The sequence below is a fragment of the Bos taurus genome, chromosome 7 (genome assembly GCF_002263795.3).
Source record: "Bos taurus isolate L1 Dominette 01449 registration number 42190680 breed Hereford chromosome 7, ARS-UCD2.0, whole genome shotgun sequence".
NCBI classification, from domain to species: Eukaryota; Metazoa; Chordata; class Mammalia; order Artiodactyla; family Bovidae; genus Bos; species Bos taurus.
The window spans coordinates 3,536,183-3,563,507 of NC_037334.1; the positions used below are offsets into that span (position 1 = coordinate 3,536,183).

Here is a 27,325-nt window from a genome sequence, read left to right on the forward strand (position 1 = left end):
CAGGAGGCAGGTAAGGTGATCTGATATTCCAGATTCTCTTTAAGAATTTTCCATAGTTTCTTGTGATCCACACAGTCAAAGGCTTTAGTCTCATCAATGAAGCAGAAGTAGATTTGGGGGGATTCCCTTGCTTTCTCTATGATCCAACAGATGTTGGCAATTTGATCTCTGCTTCCTCTGCCTTTTCTAAATCCAGCTTGTACATCTGAAAGTTCTTGGTTCATGTACTGCTGAAGCCTACCTTGATGGATTTTGAGAATTACCTTGCTAGCATGTGAAATGAGTGCAGTTTTGCTTTGAACATGGTGCATGATTGTGTAGTTTGAACATTCTTTGTCATTGCCTTTCTTTGCAATTGGAATAAAAACTGACCTTTTCCAGTCCTGTGGCCATGGCTGAGTTTTTCAAGTTTTATGACATACTGAGTGCAGCACTTTTAATGGCATCATATTTTAGGATTTGAAATAGCTCAGCTGGAATTCCATCACCTCCACTAGCTTTGTTTGTAGTGATGCTTCCTAAGGTTCACTTGACTTCACACTCAAGGATGTCTGGCTCTAGGTGAGTAATCACACCACTGTGGTTTTCTGGGTCATTAAGACTCTTTTTGTACAGTTCTTCTGTGTATTCTTGCCACCTCTTCTTAATATCTTCTGCTTCTGTTAGGTCCATACCATTTCTGTCCTTTGTTGTACCCATCTTTGCATGAAATATTCCCTTGGTATCTCTAATTTTCTTGACAAGATCTCTAGTTTTTTTCCATTCTATTGTTTTCGTCTATTTCTTTGCATTGTTCACTTAAGAAGGCTTTCATATCTTTCCTTTCTATTCTTTGAAACTCGGTATTCAGATGGGTATATCTTTCCTTTTCTCCCTTGCCTTTCACTTCTCTTTTCTCGGCTATTTGTAAGGCCTTCTCGGACAATCATTTTGCCTTTTGAATTTCTTTTTCTTTGGGATTGTTTTCATCACTGCCTCCAGTACAATGTTATGAACCTCTGTCCATAGTTCTTCAGGCACTCTATCAGATCTGATCACTTAAATCTGTTTGTCACTTCCACTGTATAATCATAAGGGATTTGATTTAGGTCATACCTGAATGGTCTACTGGTTTTCCCTACTTTCTTCAATTTATGTCTGAATTTTTGTAAATAATGACCATTTTATTTTTCTCTTTGAGTTGTAGTACATTTAATTTAAAATCAAAATTTCTTCTTATATGGTAGTACTGTATAGCACAGACCAGTGCAATGTTGAAAAGTAGTGAAAGTGTTAGTCGCTCAGTCGTGTCCAACTCTTTGCAACCCTATGGACTTTAGCCTGCCAAACTCCTCTAACCTTGGAATCCGCCAGGCAAGAATACTGGAGTGAGTAGCCATTCTGTTCTCCAGGGAGTCTCCCCAACCTAGGGAATCTTCCCAACCCAGTGACTTGAGCCTGAGTCTCCTGCATTACTCTTGGTGGTGGGCTCTTTACCGTTTGAGCCACCAAGAAAGCCCATTTAATGATGTTACTTTTAATTTCTTGTATATATTTGTTATCAGAATAGAAACATACCCCTGTATTCCCAACGTGCTGTTTCTTTTAATCATAAATAGGAGTAGTAGTTTTTCATTTTCATCTTCTGTATTTAGTGAAATAATATTTTTTTCTCTTCACACTTTAATAGATAGTTATATTGACTGAATTTTTATGCTGACCAGTGTTGCCCTGTTACTGTTATTTAGTTGCCCAGTTGTGTCCGACTCTGTGACCCCATGGACTGCAGCACACCAGGCCTCCCTGTCCCTCACCATTTCCTGAAATTTGCCCAAGTTCATGTCTGTCACATCAGTGATGCCATCCAGTCATCTCATCCTCTGACGCCCTCTTCTTCTGCCCTCAATCTTTCCCAGCATCAGGGATTTTTCCAATGTGTTGGCTATTCACATCAGGTGACCAAAATACTGAAACTTCAGCGTCAGTTTTTCAAATGAGTATTCAGGGTTGATTTCCATAAGACTGACTGGTTTGGTTTCCTTGCTGGTCAAGGGAGTCTCAGGAATCTTCTCCAGCACCACAGTTCCTAAGGCACTCCTGACCTCACACCCCAGAATGTCTGGCTTTGGGTGACATACTGGCTCTGGCTCTCATAGTTATCCAGTTCATTAAGATCTTTTTTGTACAGTTCTTCCATGTATTCTTTTCATCTCGATCTATTAGATCAAAAAGTTCTGTTAGATCTCTACCATTTCTGTCCTTTATTGTGCCCATCTTTGGGTGAAATATTCCCTTGATAGTTCCAGTTTTCTTGAAGAGATCTCTAGTCTTTCCCCTCTGTTGTTTTCCTCTATTTTTATGCACTGTTCATTGAAGCAGGGCTTCTTGGCTCTCCTTGCTATTCTTTGGAACTCTGCATTTAGTTGGCTGTATCTTTCCCTTCCTCCCTTGCTTTTTGCTGCTCTTCTTTCTTCAGCTATTTGTAAAGCCTCCTGAGATAACCACTTTACCTTCTTGCTTTTTGTTTCTTTGGAATGGTTTTCTTCACTGCCTCCTGTACAATGTTATGGCCCTCCACCCATAGTTCTTCAGGCACTCTGTTTACTAGATCTAATCCCTTGAATGTTGGCTTTACTAAAATAAATTCTACTTGGTCGTGGCATATCATTATTTACAATAAACTGTGGAAAATTCTGGGAGAGATGGGAATACCAGACCACCCGACCTGCCTCTTGAGAAATCTGTATGCAGGTCAGGAAGCAACAGTTAGAACTGGACATGGAACAACAGACTGGTTCCAAATAGGAAAAGTATTACATCAAGGCTGTATATTGTCACCCTGCTTATTTAACTTGTATGCAGAGTACATCATGAGAAACACTGGACTGGAAGAAGCACAAGCTGGAATCAAGATTGCCGGGAGAAATATCAATAATCTCAGATATGCAGATGACACCACCCTTATGGCAGAAAGTGAAGAGGAACTCAAAAGCCTCTTGATGAAAGTGAAAGAGGAGAGTGAAAAAGTTGGCTTAAAGCTCAACATTCAGAAAACGAAGATCATGGCATCCGGTCCATCACTTCATGGCAAATAGATGGAGAAACAGTGGAAACAGTGTCAGACTTTATTTTTTTGGGCTCCAAAATCACTGCAGATGGTGACTGCAGCCATGAAATTAAAAGACGCTTACTCCTTGGAAGGAAAGTTATGACCAACCTAGATAGCATATTCAAAAGCAGAGACAATACTTTGCCAAAAAAGGTCCATCTAGTCAAGGCTATGGTTTTTCCCGTGGTCATGTATGGATGTGAGAGTTGGACTTTGAAGAAGGCTGACCACCAAAGAATTGATGCTTTTGAACTTTGGTGTTCGAGAAGACTCTTGAGAGTCCCTTGGACTGCAAAGAGATCCAACCAGTCCATTCTGAAGGAGATCAGCCCTGGGATTTCTTTGGAAGGACTGATACTAAAGCTGAAACTCCAGTACTTTGGCCACCTCATGCGAAGAGTTGATTCATTGGAAAAGACTCTGATGCTGGGAGGGATTAGGGGCAGGAGGAGAAGGGGACAACAGAGGATGAGATGGCTGGATGGCATCACTGACTTGATGGACGTGAGTCTGGGTGAACTCCGGGAGTTGGTGATGGACAGGGAGGCCTGGCGTACTGCGATTCATGGGGCCGCAAAGAGTCGGACATGACTGAGCAACTGAACTGAACTGATGTGTTTATAAGATCAGGTTTCTTCTTTAATAAGTAGAAGCCAAATGAAGTAGAAGCCAAGATTGTGTTCTAAGAACTCAAAGCAGAAATTTTTTTTTGTCATCCAGATCTGAAGCATGGATGAAATTATAACATCTAGAGAGAAGAAGGGGATGGCATGGACAAGAGCAAGAGTCTCAGAAGGAGAGTGAATGCAGCATCTGATGAGACCAGTAGAGAAACAAGCTTTGCTGATGTAGAGGATTTCTGATACAATAAAAGAAAAAGTAATATTGGAAATGAAAGCTAGACTTAGGTTATCAGAAAAGTTAAATACTACCTGAGAGTATAGGAGTTTGGATATGATCCTTAGATATTAAATCAGTGTATATTTCTGTGTAGCAAATGGCCAGTTTGAAGCCTGTTTTAGGAAGAATATCTGATGTGGCAGAAGGTTCAAAGATGACTTGATAGTTTCTGACTTGAGAAACTGGCTGAAAGATGAACTTTTGGAAATATGAGTTTAGGAGAGTCTGTAAAAAATGTTTAATGAGAAGTTAAAAGAAAAAAGAACAGAGGCTAGCTCTACTCTTGGTGCCTGACAATTGTCCTGGTATTCTGCTAAATACCACAGATGATAAAATTGTTAAAACTGACAATTTACTTATTTACTTTTTAAAATTAAGGTGCAGTTAGGCTTCCCTTGTGGCTCAGCTGGTAAAGAATCCACCTGCAATGTGGAAGACTTGGGTTTGATCCTTGGGTTGGGAAGATCCCCTGGAGAAGGGAAAGGCTACCCACTCCAGTATTCTGGCCTGGAGAACAGTCCATGGAAGCTCAAAGAGTCAGACATGACTGAGCAACTTTCACTATGCTTTCAAAATAACATGTAATTTCTGTATTGTAGGTCAGTATGCTTCAGATTATAAAAACAGCTTCCAACAGCTGCTTGTAAGGTTTTATTATAATTTATTTTTGAGAGAGATAACATTCCATGAGAGCATTGGACAAAGAGTGAAGAGACCTATATGTTTTCCTACCCCTATTCTGGTTCACGTTACACAGTCTCGGGCTTTTTAAACCCTAGAAATGCCACCTTTTTCATATACTGCTTTATAGTTCCTAATGCTGTAGATTTAAGTGTGAAAAGGCAAAAAGATATGACACCAGAAGAGAGCCCCCCAGGTTGATAGCTGTTCAATATACTACTAGGGAAGAATGGAGAAATAGCTCCAGGAGGAATGGAGAGGTTGGGTTGAAGCAGAATCCACACCCAGTTCTGGATGAGTCTGGTGGTGAAAGTAAAGTCCGATGCTGTAAAGAACAATATTGCATAGACACCTGGAATGTTAGGTCCATGAATCAAGGTAAATTGAACATGGTCAAGCAGGAGATGGTAAGAGTGAACATCGACATTTTAGAAATCAGTGGACTAAAATGGATGGGAATGGGCAGATTTAATTCAGACGACAATTATATCCACTACTGTAGGCAAGAATCCCTTAGAAGAAATGGAGGAGCCCTCATAGTCAGTAAAAGAGCCCAAAATGCAGTATTTGGGTGCAGACTCAACAATGACAGAATAATCTGTTTGTTTCTAAGGCAAACCATTTGACATCACAGTAATTCAAGTCTATGCTCCAATGACAAATGCTGGGGAAGATGAAGTTGAGCGGTTCTGTGAAGACTTACAAGATCTTCTAGAATGAACACCAAAATAGATGTCCTTTTCATCATAGGAGATTGAAATGCAAACATAGGAAGTTAAGAGATACATGGAGTAACAGGCAAGTTTGGCTTTGGAGTACAAAATGAAGCAGGAAAAAGGCTAACATAGTATTGCCAAGAGAGCATACTGATCATAGCAAATACCCTCTCCAACACCACAAGAGACAACCCTACACATAGACAAAACCAGATGGTCAATACCGAAATTGACTTGATTGTATTCTTTGCACCTGAAGATGGAGAAGCTCTATACAATCAGCAAAAACAAGACCTGGAGTAGACTGTGTCTCACGTCATGAACTCCCTATGGCAAAATTCAGGCTTAAATTGAAGAAAGTAGAGAAAAACACTAGGCCGTTCAGGTATGACCCAAATAAAATCCCTTATGATTGTACTGTGGAACTGATGAATAGATTCAAGGGATTAGATCTGGTAGACCAAGCACTTTAAGATCTACAGATGGAGATTCGTAACATTGTATAGGAGGTGGTGACCAAAACCATCCCAAAGAAAAAGAAATGCAAGAAGATAAAGTGGTTGTCTCAGAAGGCCTTACAAATAACTGAGAAAAGAAGAGAAACAAAAGGTAAAGATATACCTGACTGAATGTAGAATTCCAGAGAATAGCCAGCAGAGATTAAAAAAAAAAAAAAAAGTCTTCGTAAGTGAGCAATGCAAAAATAGAAGGAAACAACAGAATGTGAAAAACTAGAGATCCCTTCAAGAAAATTAGAGATACCAAGAGAACATTTCATGCAAAGATGGGCTCGATAAAGGACAGAAATGAGAAGGACCTAACAGAAACAGAAGAGATTAAGAAGAAATGGCAAGAATTCACAGAACTATACAAAAAGGTTTGATGACCTGGATAACCATGATGGTGTGACCACTCTCCTAGAGCCAGATATCCTGGAATGTGAAGTCAAGTGGACCTTAGGAAGCATCACTACAAACAAAGCTAGTGGAGGTGATAGAATTCCAGCTGAGCTATTTCAAATCCTAAAAGATGATGCTGTTAAAATGCTGTACTCAATAGGTCATCAAATTTGGAAAACTTCACAGTGCCACAAGATTGGAAAAGTCAGTTTTCATTCCAATCCCAAAGAAAGGCAATGCCAAAGAATGTTCAAATTACTACACAATTGCACTTATTTTATATATTAGTAAAGTAATACTCAAAATCCTTCAAGCTAGGCTTCAGCAGTACCTGAACCAAGAACTTTCAGATGTACAAACAGTATTTAGAAAAGGTAGAAGAACTAACGATCAAATTGCCAACATCTGTTGGATCATAGAGAAAGCAAGGGAATTCCAGAAGAGCATCTGTTTCACTGACTACATCAAGGATGTATATTGTCACCCTACTTATATAACTTATAGACAAAGTACATCATAGAAAATGCCAGGCTGGATGAATCACAAGCTGGAATCGAGATTGCTGAGAAAAATGTCAACAACCTTAGATGTACAGATGATACCACTCTAATGGCAGAAAGCAAAGAAGAGCTAAAGAGCCTCTTAATGAAGGTAAAAGAGGAGAGTAAAAAAGCTGGCTTAAGATTCAATATTTAAAAAACTAAGATCATGGTATCTGGTCCCATCACTGCAAATAGGAGGGAGAAAAGTGGAAGCAGTAACAGATTTTATATTCTTGGGCTCCAAATTCACTGCAGACTGTGACTGCAGGTATGAAATTAAAAGACACTTGCTTCGAGTTGTGATGCTGGAGAAGACTCGAGAGTCCATTGGACAGCAAGGAAATCAAACCAGTCAATCCTAAAGGAAATCAACCCTGAATATTCATTAGAAGGACTAATGCTGAAGTTGAAGCTCCAATACTATGGCCACCTGGTGTGAAGAGCCGACTCATTGGAAAAGATCCTGATGCTGGAAAAGAATGAGGGCAGTAGGAGAAAGGAGTGACAAAGAATGAGATGATTTGATAGCATCACCAACTCAATGAATATGAATTTGAGCAAACTTCAGGAGATAGTGAAGGATAGGGAAGCCTGCCGTCCATGGGGTGGCAGTGAGTCAAACACAACTCAGTGACTGAACAACAACGATGAATGGTGTAGATTAACTCATAGTTTTAAGTATTCATCTATGTATTTTGGTGGCAGAAACATCATTAATTAATAACAGTATTAGCATGTATTGTTGGATAAAATAATCAATTTATATATTATGAACTCAACTTTTCAATCTAAAGATAAAATTGTTCCAGGAAGATGGAGTAGGCAGGTATATACTTTGTGTTATTTTCCCACTAAGTACACCTAACCCCCCTGTACATTATATATGTATTATATATACAAGAAGATTCTTTAAAATGGAGAAAAGAGGATAGGCCTGCTAGGAATCTCAGGAGGACCAGAAGAATGATACGGCAATTGTTTCACCTCTTATATCCCAAATGCAGAGCTGAAGAACCCAGAGACAGCAAGAGACATAGACACACAAAAAAAGTTTACAAACCCCCAACAAAGGGTTCAGTTTCATTAGCCAAAGGACCAGGAAAGGGGTACCCTAGCAAGACAGATGACTCTTGCTGCTGCTGCTGCTAAGTCGCTTCAGTCATGTCTGACTCTGTACGACCCCATAGATGGCAGCCCACCAGGCTCCACCATCCCTAGGATTCTCCAGGCAAGAACACCAGAGTGGGTTGCCATTTCCTTCTCCAGTGCGTGAAAGTTGAAAGTGAAGTCACTCAGTCGTGTCCGACTTTTAGCGACCCCATGGACTGCAGCCTACCAGGCTCCTCCGTCCATGGGATTTTCCAAGCAAGAGTACTGGAGTGGGGTGCCATTGCCTTACAGATGACTCAGATAATAACCATTCTACTCCAGCACAAAGCACCAAAAAAAAAAAAAAAAAGCATCACTACACACACCAGCAATGGCTGAGTGAAGAGTCTAGACTTCTACCCTTAAACGACTGTCAAGAGGGGCCATAAAGCTCTGCTGGTGGTGTCACAGAAGGCCAGGAGCTAAGACACGCATCTATTCTGGGTAGTAGTAAATGACCCATCTTCACAGCAATCTATTATTGGACACTACATGGGGAACTGGGACACCCCCCCAACACACACCAGTGCCGGGTTAGAACTTGTACCACCACCCAACAGTGGTGAGGCCACAGTCCCACCCCATAGTGCCACTGGAGGACAAATAGGGAGCAAACCAGGCACTCATCCGTCTCAGCCAAGGTGGTACCAGTGAAGGCTTAGTGAGGAGCCAGAAGTCCCACCCCTACCAAGCAATAAAAAGGAGAACCTTAACTCCTTAGGTTTCTAGGGAGATCAAATGGGAAAGCTGATCTATGTCACATGGCCATTTTGAGGTGGCTCTTCTACCTTTGCCATGGCAGTATCACAGCAAGTCAGCTGAAGCTAAAGACTAAAATAAGATTAAGAGTTTTGTAACAATACCCCAAATTTCAAGGATTCAACAAAAGAAACTTTCATCATACCAAGAACCAGGAAGATCACTTAAATGAAAAAGGCAGCAATTAGATGGCAAGGATGTTAAAATAATTTAACAAATATTTGTATAACAGCCATCCTAAAAATTCTTCAATAAGCAATTTTTTAAATGTTTGAAACAAAAAACAGAGTCTTAGCAAAGAAATTTAAGTCTCAGCAAAGATAAGAAACAAATGGAAATTTTAGAACTGAAAACATGCAGTAACCTAAATTTTAAAACTACACTGCATGTGCTCAAGAGCAGAACAGAGTAGACAGAATATCTATAAACTTGAAGACAGAACAGCAGAACTTAATAGCAGAGAGAAAAAAGACCAAAAGAAAGAACAGAGCTGCTCAGGTACCTGTACCTGTAGCAAAAGATCTAGCATTCATATTATCACAGTTTAAAAGTGGGAAAATAAAGAGTACAGGCCAGCAAAGTCTGAAGCAGTAAGAGCTGAAAATTCCCAAGCTTACCAAGAGATGTAAACTTTCAAACTCAGGAAGGTGAATAAACCCCTAAAAGCATTAAACCAAAAAAATCCATACCACAATACTTCACAGTTAAACTTCTGGAAACTGAAGTGAAAGGGAAAATTCTAAAAAAGATTATAGAGAAGAATGACCCCTTATAAAGGGGAAAAAAAAATGAAAGCAGATATTTTATCAGAAACCACACAGGTACAAGGACTGAAATAAAATATCTGTGAACCGAGGGTAATCACATCAGTAAGATGATGAACTAGGAAGCTCCAGGCCTTCATTCTCTTACAAAGACTTTGAGTAAATAAGATATGGATCAAATTGCTTTTCTGAGAACTGCAGAATGCATTTAAGAGGTTGCAGCACTCCAGGTGAGTACAAAGCCAGTAAGAAATACATTGTATTGGAGAATAAAATTGGTGCTATTTCACTCACTTTAGCTACGTCCTTTGCCCCAGGCACAGCAAGACACATTCAGGAAAAAAATTCCCAACTCTTAGCTTCTCCCCCAGGAGTGAAAAAGAGGAAAACAGAATAGACTATACATCCAGCGGTCTGACTTTTCAGGGTCTTGCCTAGGGGACTGATTTCTGCCTCACTTGGCTCAGAGCATTGACTGGAATGGCAGTTTGGACACCAAGTTGGGATTGCTGAAAACCAAGGGGAGGACCAAAGAGACTGTAATACCACAGACAGACACCAGGTGAAGCAAGACATTACAGTCTCCAGAGAAGAAGCAGCAAGCTCCTCTAATTTGGAAATTATACACAGTAGTTCAGAGAAGAGTCCCTAAAAAAGATCTGAGGCACCCTCAGAATATCTGGCCAAACTGACTGATAACAGTGTTCCCCTGTCCAGTCCAAAAAGACTGGAAGATATGCTCTCAGCCCATAAAGACTGAGGAGGGGACTGTTTTTTCCCATAACCAATCTCACAAAAGTCACAGTCTAGAAAGGAACAGGGAAACATGGCACAGTCAAAGGAATAAACTAAATCTCCATTAACAATCCCTAAGAAACAGATTTGTGAATTATATGAACAATAATTCAAAATGACCTTCTTAAAGATGCTCAGTGAGGTAAAAGAGAACACAGATAAACAAGTAATGAATATTAGGAAAATGAGGACTCCCTGGCAGTCCAATGGTTAAGATCCTGTACTTCCAATGCATTGGGGCTTGAGTTTTGAACCTGGTTGGGGAACTGGGATTCCACATGCCATTTGACATGGCCAAAATAAAAAGAATATTAAGAAAATGATACATGAAACAGATACATGAGAATATAAACATAAAATGATAAATACAAATAGAGTGGTAGAGGAACTAGAGATCAGATTGCCAACATCCGTTGGATGATAGAAAAAGCAAGATAATCCAGAAAAACTTCTGCTTCATTGACTACACTAAAGCCTTTGACTGCGTGGCTCACAATAAATTGTGGGAAATTCTTATAGAGACGGGAATGCCAGACCATCTGACCTGCCTCCTGAGAAACATGTATGCAGGTCAAGAAGCAACAGTTAGAACAAGACATGGAACAACAGACTGGTTCCAAATTGGGAAAGGAGTACACCAAGGCTGTATATTGTCACCTTGTTTATTTAACTTAAATGCAGAGTATATCATGCGAAATGCTGGGCTGGCTGAAGCACAAACTGGAATCAAGATTGCTGGGGAAAATATCGATAACCTCAGATACACAGATGACACCACCCTTATGGCAGAAAGTAAAGACAAACTAAAGAACCTCTTGAGGAAAGTGAAAGAAAAGAGTGAAAAAGATGGCTTAAAACTCAACATTCAAAAAACGAAGATTATGGCTTCAAACGAAGATTATTACTTCATGACAAAGAGATGGGGAAACAATGGAAACAATGACAAATTTTATTTTCTTGGGCTCCAAAATCACTGCAGATGGTGACTGCCGTCATGAAATTAAAAGACGCTTGCTCCTTGGAACAAAAGCTATGACCAACGTAGATAGCATACCAAAAAGCAGAGACATTACTTTTCTGACAAAGGTCTGTATAGGCAAAGCTATGGTTTTCCAGTAGTTACATATGGATATGAGAGTTGGCCATAACAAAGGCTGAGCACCAAAGAATTGATGGTTTTGAACATCCATCAGTCAGTTCAGTTGCTCAGTCATGTCCAACTCTTTGCAACCCCATGGACTGCAGCATGCCAGGCTTCCCGGTCCATCACCAACACCCGAAGCTTCCTGAAACTCATGTCCATTGAGTTGGTGATGCCATCCAACCATCTCATCCTCTGTCATTCCCTTCTCTTCCTTCAACCTTTCCCAGCATAGGGTGGGTCTTTTCCAATGAGTCAGTTCTTCTCATCAGGTAGCCAGAGTATTGGAGTTTCAGCTTCAGCATCAGTCCTTCCAATGAATATTCAGGACTGATTTCCTTTAGGATTGGCTGGTTGAATCTCCTTGCAATCCAAGAGACTCTATAAAGAGTCTTCTCCAACACCCAGTTTGAAAGCATCAGTCTTTAGCACTCAGCCTTCTTTGTGGTCCAACTCTCACATCCACACATGACTACTGGAAAAACCATAGCTTTGACTAGACGGACCTTTGTCAGCAAAGTAATGTCTCTGCTTTTGAATATGCTATCTAGGTTGGTCATAACTTTTCTTCCAAGGAGGAGTCAGCATCTTTTAATTTCATGGCTGCAGTCACCATCTGCAGTGATTCTGGAGCCCTCCAAAATAAAGTCTCTCACTGTTTCCCTTGTTCCCCTGTCTCTTTGCCATTAAGTGATGGGACCGGATGCCATGATCTTAGCTTTCTTACTTTCTCTTTTTAAAAGTTTATTTATTTCCTAATTGAAGGATAATTGCCTCACATAATTTTATTGTTTTCTGTAAAACCTCAACATGAATCAGTCATAGGTATACATCAATCCCCTCCCTTTTGAACTTCCCTCCCATCTCCCTTCCCATCCCACCCCTCTAGGTTGATACAGAGCCCCTGTTTGAGTTTCCTGAGCCATACAGCAGATTCCCATTGGCTATCTATTTTACATATGGCAATGTAAGTTTCCCTGTTACTCTTTCCATACATCTCACCTTCTCTTCCCCTCTCCCACGTCCATAAGTCTGTTCTCTATGTCTGTTTCTCCATTGCTTCCCTGTAAATAAGTTCTTCAGTACCATTTTTCTAGATTCCATATTTATGTGTTAGAATACGATATTTATCTTTCTCTTTCTGATTTACTTCACTCTGTATAATAGGTTCTAGGTTCATCCACCTCATTCGAGCTGACTCAAATGCATTCCTTCTTATGGCTGAGTAATACTCCATTGTGTATATGTACCACGAGGTCTTTATCCATTCATTTGTTGATGGACATCTAGGTTGCTCCCATGTTCTAGCTATTGTAAACAGTGCTGCAATGAGCAATGGGATACGTGTGTGTTTTTCGATTTTGGTTTCCTCAGGGTATATGCCTAGGAGTGGCATTGCTGGGTCCTATGGTGGTTTTATTCCTAGTTTTTAAGGACTCTCCATACCGTCTTCCATAGTGGCTGTATCAATTTACATTCCCACCAGCAGTGCAGGAGCATTCCCTTTTCTCCACACCCTTTCCAACATTCATTGTTTGTAAACTTTTTGATGATGGTTATTCTGACTGATGTGAGGTGATATCTCATTGTAGTTTTGATTTGCCTTTCTCTAATAATGAGCAGTGTTGAGCATCTTTTCATGTTTGTTATCCACCTATATGCCTTCTTTGGAGAAATGTCTGTTTAGGTCTTTTTCCCAGAAAGTTGAGTTTTAAGCCAACTTTTTCACTCTTTTCTTTCACTTTCCTCAAGAGGCTCTTTAGTGTGTCTTTGCTTTCTTCCATAGGTTGGTGTCATCTGAGTATCTGAGGTTCTTAATATTTCTCCCAGCAATCTTGATTCCAGCTTGTGCTTCATCCATCCCAGCAATTCACATGATGTATTCTGCATATAAGTTAAATAAGCAGGGTGACAATATACAGGCTGGACGTACTCCTTTCCCAATTTTGAACCAGTCTGTTGTTCCATGTCTTGTTCTAACTGTTGCTTCTTGACCTGCATACAGATTCCTCAGAAGGCAGGTCAGGTGATCTGGTATTCCAATCTCTTGAAGAATTTTTAGCGATTTGTTGTGATCCACACAGACAAAGGCTTTGGTGTAGTCAATAAAGCAAAAGTAGATGTTTTTCTGGAACTCTCTTGCTTTTTCAATGATCCAACGGATGTTGGCAATTTGATCTCTGGTTCCTCTGCCTTTTCTGAATCCAGCTTGAACATCTAGAAGTTCACGGTTCACATACTGTTGAAGCCTGGCTTGGAGAATTTTGAGCATTACTTTGCTATCATGTGAGATGAGTGCAATTGTTTCTTTAGTTCCCTGAATATCCCACTGTTTTCTAGACTCCATTGTTCCTGATAAGAAGATAACCATTAGGGCTTCCTTGGCAGTCCTGTGGTTAAGACTGCACTTCCACTGCAGGGGCTGTAGGTTCAATCCCTGGTTTTGGAACTAAGTTCCCACATGCCAAGCAGTACAGTCAAAAAACATTTTTCTTAATTCACTTTTTAAAAATAAAAAAAATTTTAACATTAAAAAATTAAAGAAAAAATTAATTAAAAAAAGAGAAGTTAGCTGCTATTCTTATTAAGTTTCCCTTACAACCACAAGTGGTTTTTCAAGAGTATGTTTTGTTTTGTTTTGGCTTTCAGTTTTTTAATGTGATGGATCTAATTGTGGCTCTCTTTGCATTTGTTTTAGTTGGAATTTGTTGAGTTTCCTGAATATGTAGATTATTGTATTTTTAAAGATGAATTTGGCTTCTTTTCAGTTATTATTTCCTCAAAATAATTTTATGTTCCCTTCTCTCCTATCCTTCTGATACTCCCATTGTGTATTTATTTAACCATGTCCCATGTTTTCTGAGTCTCCTTTCAATTTATTTCATCCTCTCTTCTCTCAGGTTACATAATTTTTATTATCAATCCACATTTAAGTTTGCTAATTATTGTTTCTACTAGTTCAAATTTATTGAGACACTCTAGTAAATTTTTCATTTTAACTGTACTTTTTAGCTATTTTGAAGTCTTTTTCTGTTTCAATTGTCACCTATTCACAAGCAATTTCTGGTCCCTGCTTATTTTCCAGCATACAGGCCTTCCTTCCCTATTTCTTTGTATGTTTCATATCTTTTGTTGGAATATGTCAAACCCCTGTAGATCATTGCTTCTATTACCATGTTTATATTGTTAATGACTGGCTGGATTATTTTACTGAACTCTACACACACACACACACACACAGTATTAACCTTCTGATGTTACACAGTTCAGTGGATGCAACCCTTGTCTTTCAAACAGAATTGGTATCCAGTTTAAATGACTTTCTAAAAAATTTTTATTTGGAGAATAATGTTGTGTTTTGGTTTCTGCCACATGTAACAGTGTCAATCAGCTATAAGTATACACACGTCCCCTCCCTCTTGAGCCATCCTCCCACCCACCCCCTCATCTCACCACTCTAGGTCATCACAGAGCACCAGGCTGATATTAATGCTTATATATGGAATCTATAAAAATGGACCTACTTGTAGATGAACCTATTTGTAGAACATGAATAGAGAGGCACATGTAGAGTACAGATTTGTGGACACAGTGGGGGAAGGAGAAGATGGGACAGACTGAGAGAGTAGCATTAAAATATATACATTCAGTTCAGTTCAGTCACTCAGTCATGTCTGACTCTGTGACCCCATGGACTGCAGCGTGCCAGGCCTCCCTGTCCATCACCAACTCCTGGAGTTTATTCAAACTCATGTCCATTGAGTCAGTGATGCCATTCCAACCATCTCATCCTCTGTTGTCCCCTTCTCCTCCCGCCTTCAATCTTTCCCAGCAGCAGGGTCTTTTCAAATGAGTCAGTTCTTCACATCAGGTGGCCAAAGTATTGGAGTTTCAGCTTCAGCATCAGTCCTTCCAATGAATATTCAGGACTGATTTCCTTTAGGATGGACTAGTTGTATCTCCTTGCTGTCCAAGGGACTCTCAAGAATCTTATCTAACACCAGTTCAAAAGCATCAATTCTTTGGTGCTCAACTTTCTTTATAGTCCAATTCTCACATTCATACATGACTACTGGAAAAACCACAGCTTTGACTAGATGGACCTTTTTTGGCAAAGTAATGTCTCTGCTCTTTAATATGCTGTCTAGGTTGGTCATGTATAATATATGCATTACCATATGTAAAATAGATAGCTAGTGGGAAGTTGCTACATAACACAGGTTTGAGTGACTTTAAGTCCTGTCTTCAAGATGAGAAGCTGATAAAGTCCACCACTGTTACTAGGCTTGAGGTCTTCAACAGAAGACAAGGAAATGGGTGTTGAGATAGCCAGACAAGACCCAAGTTTCACAGAACCTATTACAGTACTCAAGTGTCTCAATATAGTTCACTTTTGAGGTGGGTATCCAGAGCTCTGACCCTCAGGAACCAAGCCTGGAGCTGGTCCTGAGAAGTGGGAGGTGGCCATGTCCACAGGGAAGAGCTGACTGGAACAAATACCTTCAGGGCTGGATTAGGTGACGCAGATCTACTTCCTGTCTCTCTTCCTCTGAACCTGTCTTCCTCAGGAGCTGTGAACACTGTAAGCAATATCCACAGATGATTCTCTGATTCCCTCAGCATCATTGCTTTGAGCCATAGTTGTAAAGGAGCAACTAGGAGAGAGATGTATGGCAGGTTCAGAGTGTGAAATCCTTTCCAGTCTTGTGAAAACAGGACCATGGGCAAAGCCTGGTCTCATAATTCTCTACTTGGCTTAGGGCAGAGTGTGATTGTCTGGGTCAGCCCATGTCAGTTACTTAAATATCATGAAAATGGAATGGAGAAGAGACATACCAGAGGGGACATGTTCTTTCCAGTCTGGCCCAAGTTCTTCTTTAGGTTTTCTTCATAATGATGCGCCAGTGTTCACTTGTTGGCCTCACGAGTATTCAAATCTTACAAACTAACCTGAGGACATTGTTTCCAGTTCTTCTTTATGGTCCTGGGCTTGATAGTCTTGGGGTTGTCTTTGCTGTGCATGATTCGTCCTTGACTCAAGATGAAAAAGGATTCCCCATTTTGTAGCAAGTACTGGCCAGGAAGGGACAGAGAAATGTGGGTGCACTTTGGCATGACTCACTGTATATTTCACTGGTTTTCAGAGACCCTCCCTCTACACCGGCAAGACCCACACCTGCCTTTGTGTCTGTCGGTGGGAAAGGATAAAATATTAATGAGAAGGTTGGGACCCAGCATCACTGGGAGAAGTAATGTCCAGTCCCTGTACTCATGGTCTTGTTGGGAAGCTTCTGTGTGCCTGGGTATTGTTCAAGTTCAGTAATGAATAATGAAATCTGAAAACTCACAGAACACAAGGACTTTGACTAAGAATTTTAAGGCCTGGATGGTCTCATCGTTCATTTCAGGAATGTAATCTGTCCTTAGAAAGGGCCTTGAACATCTGCTGCTCACCCGGATTCTGTGAACAACGACCCTGTCCCAGGTACAGGAGGTCACAGGCCCTGTCGGTCTCAGAGATGCCCCTGTGAGCCTGGGGCAGGGGGGAGGGGTGGGGATTTAAGGCTGGTGAAGGTTCTGAGACTGGGGCAGAAAGTTTAGAGAAAAAGAAAAGTGGCTAATAGGACATTGTGCCCAGAAGCTTCTCTTGTCCCTAACATTCTTTTTCTTTCTTTACAGGCTTAAAATTTTTAATATTTCAATTGAGAGTCATTTAAGTTTTAAAACTGAAGATATTTTAACATGAGGTAAGGAAAGATATACCCATTTGAATGCAGAGTTCCAAAGAGTAGCAAGGAGAGATAAGAAGGCCTTCCTCGATGATCAATGCAAAGAAATAGAGGAAAACAATAAAATGGGAAAGACTAGAGATCTCTTCAAGAAAATTAGAATACCAAGGGGACATTTAATGCAAAGATGGGAACAATAAAGGACAGAAATGGTATGGACCTAACAGAAGCAGAAGATATTAAGAAGAGGTGGCAAGAATACACAGAAGAACTGTACAAAAAAGATCTTCACGACCCAGATAACCATGATGGTGTGATCACTCACCTAGAACCAGACATCCTGAAATGTGAAGTCAAGGGGGCCTTAAGAACCATCACTATGAACAAAGCTAGTGGAGGTGATGGAATTCCAGTTGAGCTCTTTCAAATCCTAAAAGATGATACTGTGAAAGTGCTGCACTCAATATGCCAGCAAATTTGGAAAACTCAGCAGTGGCCACAGGACTGGAAAAGGTCAGTTTTTATTCCAATCCCAAAGAAAGGCAATGCCAAAGAATGTTCAGACTACTGCACAATTGCACTCATCTCACATGATAGCAAAGTAATGCTCAAAATTCTCCAAGCCAGGCTTCAACAGTATGTGAACCATGAACTTCCAGATGTTCAAGCTGGATTCAGAAAAGGCAGAGGAACCAGAGATCAAATTGCCACATCTGTTGGATGATCGAAAAAGCAAGAGAGTTCCAGAAAAACATCTACTTTTGCTTTATTGACTATGGTAATGCCTTTGACTGTGTGGATCACAACAAATTGCTAAAAATTCTTCAAGAGATGGGAATACCAGACCTCCTGACCTGCCTCCTGAGAAATCTGTTTGCAGGTCAAGAAGCAACAGTTAGAACAAGACATGGAACAACAGAGTAGTTCAAAATTGGGAAAGGAGTACGTCCAGCCTGTATATTGTCACCCTGCTTATTTAACTTATATGCAGAGTACATCATGGGAAATGCTGGGATGGATGAAGCACAAGCTGTTATAGATTGCTGGGAAAAATATCAATAACCTCAGATACTCAGATGACACTACCCTTATGGTGGAAAGGAAAGAAGAACTAAAGAGCCTCTTGATGAAAGTGAAAGAGGAGAGTGAAAAAGTTGGCTTAAAACTCAACATTCAGAAAACTTAGATCATGGCATCTGGTCCCATCACTTCGTGGCAAATAGATGGGGAAACAATGGAAACAGTGGCAGACTATTTTGGGGGCTCCCAAATCACTGCAAATGATGACTGCAGCCATGAAATTAGAAGACGCTTGCTCCTTGGAAGAAAAGTTATAACCAACCTAGACAGCATGTTAAAAAGCAAAGACATTACTTTGCCAACAAAGCTCCATCTAATCACAGCTATGGTTTTTCCAGTAGTCATGTATGGATGTGAGAGTTGGACTATAAAGAAAGCTGAGAGCTGAAGAATTGGTGCTTTTGAACCATGGTGTTGGAGAAGACTCTTGAGAGTCCCTTGGATAGCAAGGAGATCCAACCAGTCCATCCTAAAGGTAATCAGTCCTGAATATTCATTGGAAGGACTGATGCTGAAGCTGAAACTCCAATACTTTGGCCGCCTGATGCAAAGAACTGAGTCATTTGAAAAGACCCTGCTGCTGGGAAAGATTGAAGGTGGGAGGAGAAGGGGATGACAGAGGATGAGATATTGGATGGCATCACCAACTCAATAGACATGAGTTTGCGTAAACTCTGGGAGTTAATGATGGACAGGGAGGCCTGGTGTGCTGCAAACCATGGGGTCGCAAAGAGTCGGACATGACTGAGTGATTGAACTGAACTTCTTTCTCTTGTGCTTCCTGCCTAGGAAAGTTCCTGTAGTATTTGTTGCAAAATTAGTTTAGTGGTGCTGAATTTTCGTAAGTCTTACTTGTGTCTAAAGCTTTTGATCAGTACTTTCCATCAGGAAGCTTCCACAAGCCTCTTTTCCTTGTCCATCAGAGGGCAGAAGGAATGAAAACCACAATCATAGAAAACTAACCAAATTTATTACATAGATCACAGCCTTGTCTAACTCAATGAAACTGAGCCATGCTGTATAAGACCACCCAAGATAGAAGGGTCATGGTGGAGAATTCTGACAAAAGGTGGTCCACTGGAAAATGGAATGCCAAACCAATTCAGCATTGAACCTCATGAGTAGCATGAAAAGATGAAAAGACATGACACTGAAATATGAACTCCCCAGGTGCCCAATATGCTACTGGAGAAGAGTGAGGAAATAGCTCCAGAAAGAATAGAGGCTGAGCCAAAGTGGAAACAGTGCTCAGGCTTGGATGTATCTAGTGGTGGAAGTAAAGTCTGATGCTGTAAACAATATTGCATAGGAATTTGGAATATTTGGTCCGTGAATCAAGGTAAATTGGAAGTGGTCCAACAGGAATGGCAGGAGTGCACATTGACATTTTCAGAATCAGTGAACTAAAATGGACCTGAATGGGTGAATTTAATTCATATGACCATTATATCTACTACTGGGGGTAAGAATCCCTTACAAGAAATGGAATAGCCCTCATAGTCAGCAAAAGAGTCCAAAATGCAGTAATTGGGTGCAATCTCTAAAATGACAAAATGGTATCTGTTCATTTCCTAGGCAAACCACTCAATATTGCAGTAGTCCAATTCTGTGCCCCAAGCACTAATGCCGAAGAAGCTGAAGTTGAATGGTTGAAGAAGCTGAAGTTGAAAAGAACCAAAAATGTTATTTTCATCATAGGGAACCAGAATGCAAAAGTAGGAAGTCAAGAAATACCTGGAGTAACAGGCAAGTTTGGCCTTGGAGTACAAAATGAAGCAGGGCAAAGGCTGACAGAGTTTTGCCAAGAAAACTCACTGGTCATAGCAAACACCCTCTTTGAACAAAGCAAGAGACGACTCTACACATGGTCATCACCAGATGGTCAACTGAAATCAGACTGATTATATTCTTTGCAGCTGAAGATGGAGAAACACTATACAGTCAGCAAAAACAAGACTGGGAGCTGACTGTGGCACAGATCGTGAACTCCTTATTGCCAAATTCAGACTTAAATTGAAGAAAGGAAGGAAAACCACTAGGCCATTCAGATATGACCTAAATCAAATTCCTTACGATTATACAATGGAAGTAACAAATAGATTCAAGGGCCTAGATCTGATAGACAGAGTACCTGAAGAACTATGGATGGAGGTTTGTGACATTGTACAGGAGGCGGTGGTCAAAACCATCCCAAAGAAAAAGAAATGCAAAAAGGCAAAATGGTTGTCTGACGAGGCCGTACAAATAACTGAGAAAAGAAGAGAAACAAAAGGCAAATGAGAAAAGGAAAGATATACCCATCTGAATGCAGAGTTTTGAAGAATTGCAAGGAGAGAGAAATCTTCCTAAGTGATGAATGCAAAGAAATAGAGGAAAATGATAGAATGGGAAAGACTAGAGATAACTTCAAGAAAATTAGAGATACCAAAGGATCATTTCTTGTAAAGATGAGCACAATATAAGACACAAATGGTAGGACCTACCAAAGTAGGAGATATTAAGAAGGGGTGGTAAGAATACACAGAAGAACTGTACAATAAAAAGGTCTCGATGACCCGGATAAACATGATGGTGTGATCACTCACTGAGAGCCAGACATCCTGGAATCTGAAGGCAAGTGGGCCTTAAGAAGCATCACTATGAACAAAGTTAGTGGCAGTGATAGAATTCCAGTTGAGCTACTTTAAAACCTAAAAGATGATCCTGTGAAAGTGCAACACTCAATATGCCAACAAATTTGGAAAACCTAGCAGTGGCCACAGGACTGGAAAAGGTCAATTTTCATTCCAATCCCAAAGAAAGGCAATGCCAAAGAATGTTCAAACTACTGCACAATTGCATTCATTTCACATACTAGCAAAGTAATGCTCAAAATTCTCCAAGCCAGGCTTCAATAGTACATGAAATGAGAATTTCCAGATGTTCAAGCTGGATTTAGAAAAGGCAGAGAAACCAGAGATCAAATTGCCTACATCTGTTTGATCATAGAAAAAAAACAAAAGAATTCCAGAAAAACATACACTTCTGCTTCACTGACTATGCTAATGCCTTTGACTGTGTGGATCACAACAAACTAGAAAATTCTTCAAGAAATGGGAATACCAGACCATCCTATCTGCCTTCTGAGAAGCGTGTATCCAGGTCAAGAAGCAACAGTTAGAACCAGACATGGAACAAGAGACTTGTTCCATATTGGGAAAAGAGTACTTCAAGGCTGTATATTGTCACCCTACTTATTTAAGTTATCTGCAGGGTACATCATATGAAATGCTGGGCTCGATGAAGCACAAGCTGGAATCAAGATTGCCAGGCAAAATACCAAGAACCTCACATAAGTGAATACCGCCCTTATGGTGGAAAGGAAAGAACTGAAGAGCCTCTTGATGAACATGAAATAGGAGTGCGAATAAGCTGGCTTAAAACTCAACATTCAAAAATCTAAGATCATGGCATCCGATCCATCACTTCATGGCAAACAGATGGGAAAACAGTGGAAACAGTGACAGACTTTATCTTCTTGGGCTCCAAAATCACTGCAGATGGTGACTGCAGCCATGAAATTAAATGACTCTTGCTCCTTGGAAGAAAAGCTATGACAAACCTAGACAGCATATTAAAAAGCAGAGACATTACTTTGCTAACAAAAGTCCATCTAGTCAAAGGTTTTTCCAGTAGTCATATATGAATGTGAAAGTTGGACCATAAGGAAGTCTGAGTGCCAAAGAATTGATGCTTTTGAACTATGGTGTAGTGGGAGGTTCTTGAGTCCCTTGAACTGCAGAGAGATCAAACCAGTCAGTCCTAAAGGAAAATCAACTCTTAATTTTCATTGGAAGGACTGATGTTGAAGCTGAAATGCCAATACTTTGGCCACTTGATGCAAAGAGCTGACTCATTAGAACAACAACAAAACTTTTGATTTCAACATTAAATCTGATTGAGAGACTTCTGGGTAGATTATTCTTATTTGTAGATACTTCCTTTCCACCACTAGAATATATCATGCCATTCTCTTCTGGCTTGTAGAGTTCTATTGAGGATTCAGCTGATAATCTTATGGGATTTCCCTTGTATGTTATTTTTCCCCCCTTGTTGCTTTCAATATTTATTGGTCTGGGACTCACCAACACCCATGATGGAGACATCCTTTGATTGTGTCATGATTGTATTCAATTCCTTCTGTCTTTGTTTTTAGAACGAGATGAAATGTCCACGTCTCTAGAGTCCTAGAAATGGTAAACACCCGCACAAAACTACCAACAAGAAACTGATTGAGGCTGGGGAGGTGGGAAAGAAAGCCTGCTATGTAACAACGGGCCTTCCAGTTCTAATTTGAATGCACTTTTCATTTTTCAGTCTTGCTTCTTTTCTAGCTTCACCCATCCCTGGATAAAATCTAATTTAGAAACAATGCTTGGGAGCACATATTCTTAGATGACAAAAGAAGTCATGTGATGCAGCATGTTATCCTGAATGCTGTGAGTTTTCTATGTGATCTAGAACTCCTGGTTAAAGTGGGAGAATTTGGCTCCAAGAGCCTATATGACCAAGGTTTGGTGATCAGTAAAGAGATGATAGAATGGTCTATAGGATCAATGAGGTATCACATTTTTTAAGATTAGATGTATCCCTTGTCAAAATATTAGAGCAAATCTTCGTATGAAATGAAGTGTGCATGCCTCTGAGCATTAAAGTCACTCTTTGAATGTAATGTTGTGATTCACAGTAAGTACTCTTACATACTTTCTGAGTCAATTTCTAGGATGAGTAGGTTGTGTAGAATGAAATACCCTGACCTTATTTATATTTGGTAAAGTCCTTCTGTTTAGATAAACACAAGTAGACTATGGATATCAACTATCTCTTTGTACTTTCCATTTATACATTCCCTTCATTCTTTGCATATTATTCGGTCATAAAACTTCACTCTAATACTTCAAAGCATTGACCATGAATTTTAACAGATTTCCCACATGTGAAAAGTCCAGTGTAATTGTAAGGTGATTATTTGTTTACTGCTTTTGCATGTAACACATAAAAATGTTTCTCATTTTTGTACAAAACTGTACCATACTTGGATCAGGATGTAATGTGTTAATCACAATCTGTATTTCAGAACACACTCCCATAGTCTGTCTCTCCATGGCCTGCATTAATTTTTTTGTGAAATTACTTTTAGCAGTGTGTCTGTTTTTCACACTGTTAGGTTCTTTACCAAAAACTCCATCCTCTATGCAGCCAAAATGAGAGCATAGTAAAATATTTTTCTACACATCAAACTTCAGTATCATGACCACATGCATGCTTGCACTGACAGGATTTTTGGGTTAGGTTGTTAAACAAAAGGACAAGTTATGTCACCAGGAATATATGAAATAAAAGCCATGGAATACTTTGCTAAATTTTTGGTCGTCTCTGTAAATATTTCAGAAAAAGGAATTTGGAAGCATAACTTAGTTCCTCATACTTAGATTCCTAGGGAATATGACAAGGCTAGGAGTAGGAATGAGACCCAGTGATGTAACAGAAGGTGAATGTCCTTTCTTCTGGCAGACATAGAGATGTCCTCTGACCACAGCTAATCATCTGCCAAATTTGACCAATGCCTATGTCTATTTTTCAGTCTGAAATCTATGTGTGGCCAGAGTTATAGTTCAGGGTTCAGAAAAATTCCACAGGAAGGAAGGCCTATTTGCTGTTTTACGTGTACTTTTTGCCCAGAGAAGCACATTTCGAACAACACAGGAATACAGATTTATAATCATTTACGGTAACACCACCTCTTATATATTTCACAATGAAAAGGAAACTGAAGGTTTTGGGAAAGAAGAGTGATGTCTTTGGGCATCATTTTCTCAAAACATGTACTTATTCATGTTTTTTACCTATCCATTTTTTTATGGTAAAATATACCTCATATAAAATTTGACATTTTAATTATTCTCGAGTGCAATTCAAGGGCAGTAATAAATTCCCATTGCCATACAACTTTCTCCACTGTCCCTGCAGAGAATGTGTCACCTTAACTTCATCTGTCTTGCCATGAAACAGTTACTTCCTATTACTTTCTGTGCTGTGCTTAGTTGTTCAGTTGTGTCCGACTCTTTGCAACCTCATGGACTGTAGACCGCCAGGCTCCTCTGTCCATGGGGATTCTCCAGGCAAGAATACTGGAATGGGTTGCCATGCCCTCCTCCAGGGGATCTTCCCAACCCAGGGATAGAACCCAGGTCTTCTGCATCGCAGGTGGATTCTTTACCATCTAAGCCACCGGAGAAGTTCAAGAATACTAGAGTGGGTAGCCTATCCCTTCTCCAAGGGATCTTCCTGACCCAAGAATTAAACCAGGGTCTCCTGAATTCCAGGATTCTTTACCAGCTGAACTACCAGGGTAGTCCCCTTTTACTTTCTGCTGCTGCTGCTGCTAAGTCACTTCAGTCATGTCCGACTCTGTGCGACCCCATAGACGGCAGCCCACCAGGTTCCCCCATCCCTGGGATTCCCAGGCAAGAACACTGGAGTGGGTTGCCATTTCCTTCTCCAATGCATGAAAGTGAAAAGTGAAAGTGAAGTCGCTCAGTCGTGTCCGACTCTTAGCGACCCCATGGACTGCAGCCCACCAGGCTCCTCCGTCCATGGGATTTTCCAGGCAAAAGTACTGGAGTGGGGTGCCATTGCCTTCTACTCTTACTTTCTACTCCCTTGTAAAGATCATTCCACTTTCTGTGTCTACGAATTTGACTATTCTAAGTACATTTATAAATAAAACCATCTTTGTCCTTTGGAGTGTGCTTTCTTTCAAAAGGATAAGGCTTTCAAGATTCTTGTACGTTATAGCATGTGTCAGATCAATTCATTTCATTTTAAGGCAGAATACCATTGTGTTGAATATGTACATCATTTTTATTATCCATTTATCTATCAGTGGACATTTGGGCTCGTTTCATTTTTTGGTTACTGTAAGTAATGCAGGTAAGAGATTATCTTTTCAAGCCTCTGCCTTGAAATTGGGGAGAGTACTCCTAGATGGGAATTGCTCACTGATGCTAATACTATGTTTATTGTTAGAGAATAAACTATGCTATAGTATAGTTTTTATATAATAAATTATACTATACTAATTCTTAGAGAAACTGTCAGACTTATTTCCACAGTAGCTGCACCATTTTTCATTCCCAGCAAGAACATAGAAAGGTTCCAAATTTTACATGCTCACAAACACTTTCTAATCAGGTGTGTCTGAATATTATATCAGAAGGGACCAATATGCACAATATGCATATGAACAGTGACAGGAAATGTTTCTGTTTACCACATATTGAAATGTTGTACAAATGAAGAAATGCTGAATCCACTTTCTCCTCAGATGCAGAGAGTGTTATCAGTGCCCAGACCAAGGGCCCAAACAGGGAGAGAAACTGCTGCCTCCCCGAACTTGTCACCTTCTGGCCTCTGAGGATTCCCTGGGAATGTCACTGACCTGCATGGCTCTGAGGTTTTTGTCATCGCAGCTCTGGTTTTGTGGGTCTTTTTAAAGCACCAAGGCACCCCCATAGTCAAGGCCAATAATTGGGTTCTCAGCTATGTCCTGCTCCTCTTCCTCCTCCTCTGCTTGCTCTGCTCTCTCTGCTCCTTGCTCTTCATTGGTCATCCCAACACAGCTACCTGTGCCCTCCAACAGATCACATTTGGAGTTGTGTTCACCATGGCTGTTGCCACTGTTTTGGTCAATACCCCGACTGTGATTTTGGCATTCAAGGTCAGGAAACCGAGAAGAACCATGAGATGGTTCTTGTAGCAGGAGCTTCTAACTATGTCATTCTTGTGTATTTCCTGATCTGTGGAGTCTGTCTGGGAATCTTTCCCCCTTTCCTTGAGATGGACATTCATTCTGAGCCCAAGGATCTCATCATTGTGTACAAGGGCTTGGTCACTGCTTTGTACTATATCCTGGGATACCTGGGCTCCTTAGCCTGTGGAGCTTCTCCTTGGCTTTTCTGGCCAAGAACCTGCCTGAGACCTTCACAGCACCAAGGGCAAGGTCATGGTGGCTGTGGAGATCTTCTCCATGTTGGCCTCCATTGCTGGGCTCCTTGGCTGCATCTTTGTACAAAGTGCTACATTATTCTTATAAGACCCGACAAGAACTACCAGGGTCCAGCCCCGGTGGATCCAGGGAATTCGAAGGGGAGACGGCTTTGGCGATCAGGATACGATAGAATTAAAGATATAAAGAGTGATCAAATAAGGATAGCTCAGTGAGAAAATTCAGTGGAGAAAAGAGGCTGAATAACTTGGTTTATGTGGAAAGCTAATAAAATTCCAAGGCAAGGAATTTACATCACCTACATAGGCCGCAGGTGTCCTCCCGTTCTCCTGAAGGAGAGGAGACACTAAGGCCTCCCAGGTCAGATCTTAGAAGCCCAGGCAAAATTAGTAGGCTTGACGAGCCTCCATGCTCCAGATGGGAATTCAGCCAGAAGGTGAGAGAAAGAACGACATGGGGAGACCAAGTTTCGGTGAACAAGGCCCGCACTTTATTTTCCAAAGTAGTTTTTATACCTTAAGTTGTGCATAGGGGATAATGGGGGGAAGGGGTAGAGTCAGCAGTAAGCCAGGCTTTCTTTCTGCAAACTTATCATATGCAAAAGTTTAGGTGAATTACATCATCTTCTGGCCAAGAAGCCTGTTAACATTTTATGATCCTTTCTTCAGAAAACTTATTTTTCTCTAAAGGTGATTATTCTAAAGTCAGGCGCCAACCTCCAAAAGCATTAGATAAAATTGCATTCCTATAGGGCAAAGGTGTGGTGGGCTATAACAAGAAAAGAATTAACTCAAGGGTCCAAGGTTACAAACATTAAAGCTACTACTTACATTCCTATACACCAATTATATTAATCAGTACACTCCCAGGGACACAGTAGGTAAGGGATATGGAAACTCAGCAGCAAACATTGGCCCAACAAGTGAAAAAACCTTCACCAATACAATTTATAACCAATCTTTTACCTGCTCAAAGGAATCGGTATTTAGACAGTTTAGAACATCTCATGCCTCTCACAGTTGGGAGGCTCTGAAC

General features: G+C 40.4%; 1 protein-coding gene and 1 pseudogene across 1 annotated transcript in view; both read left to right on the plus strand.

Annotated features, from left to right (window-relative positions):
* The window catches only part of ZNF93 (zinc finger protein 93), a 34,711-nt gene extending 30,087 nt beyond the window's left edge, over positions 1-4,624 (plus strand). The window contains exon 4 of the mRNA XM_010806513.4: positions 3,809-4,624. Within this exon, the coding sequence (XP_010804815.1) occupies positions 3,809-3,825 (17 nt within the window). The 3' untranslated portion in view covers positions 3,826-4,624. The remainder of the gene's footprint in view (positions 1-3,808) is intronic.
* Positions 22,644-26,391, plus strand: VN2R401P (vomeronasal 2 receptor 401 pseudogene; annotated as a pseudogene).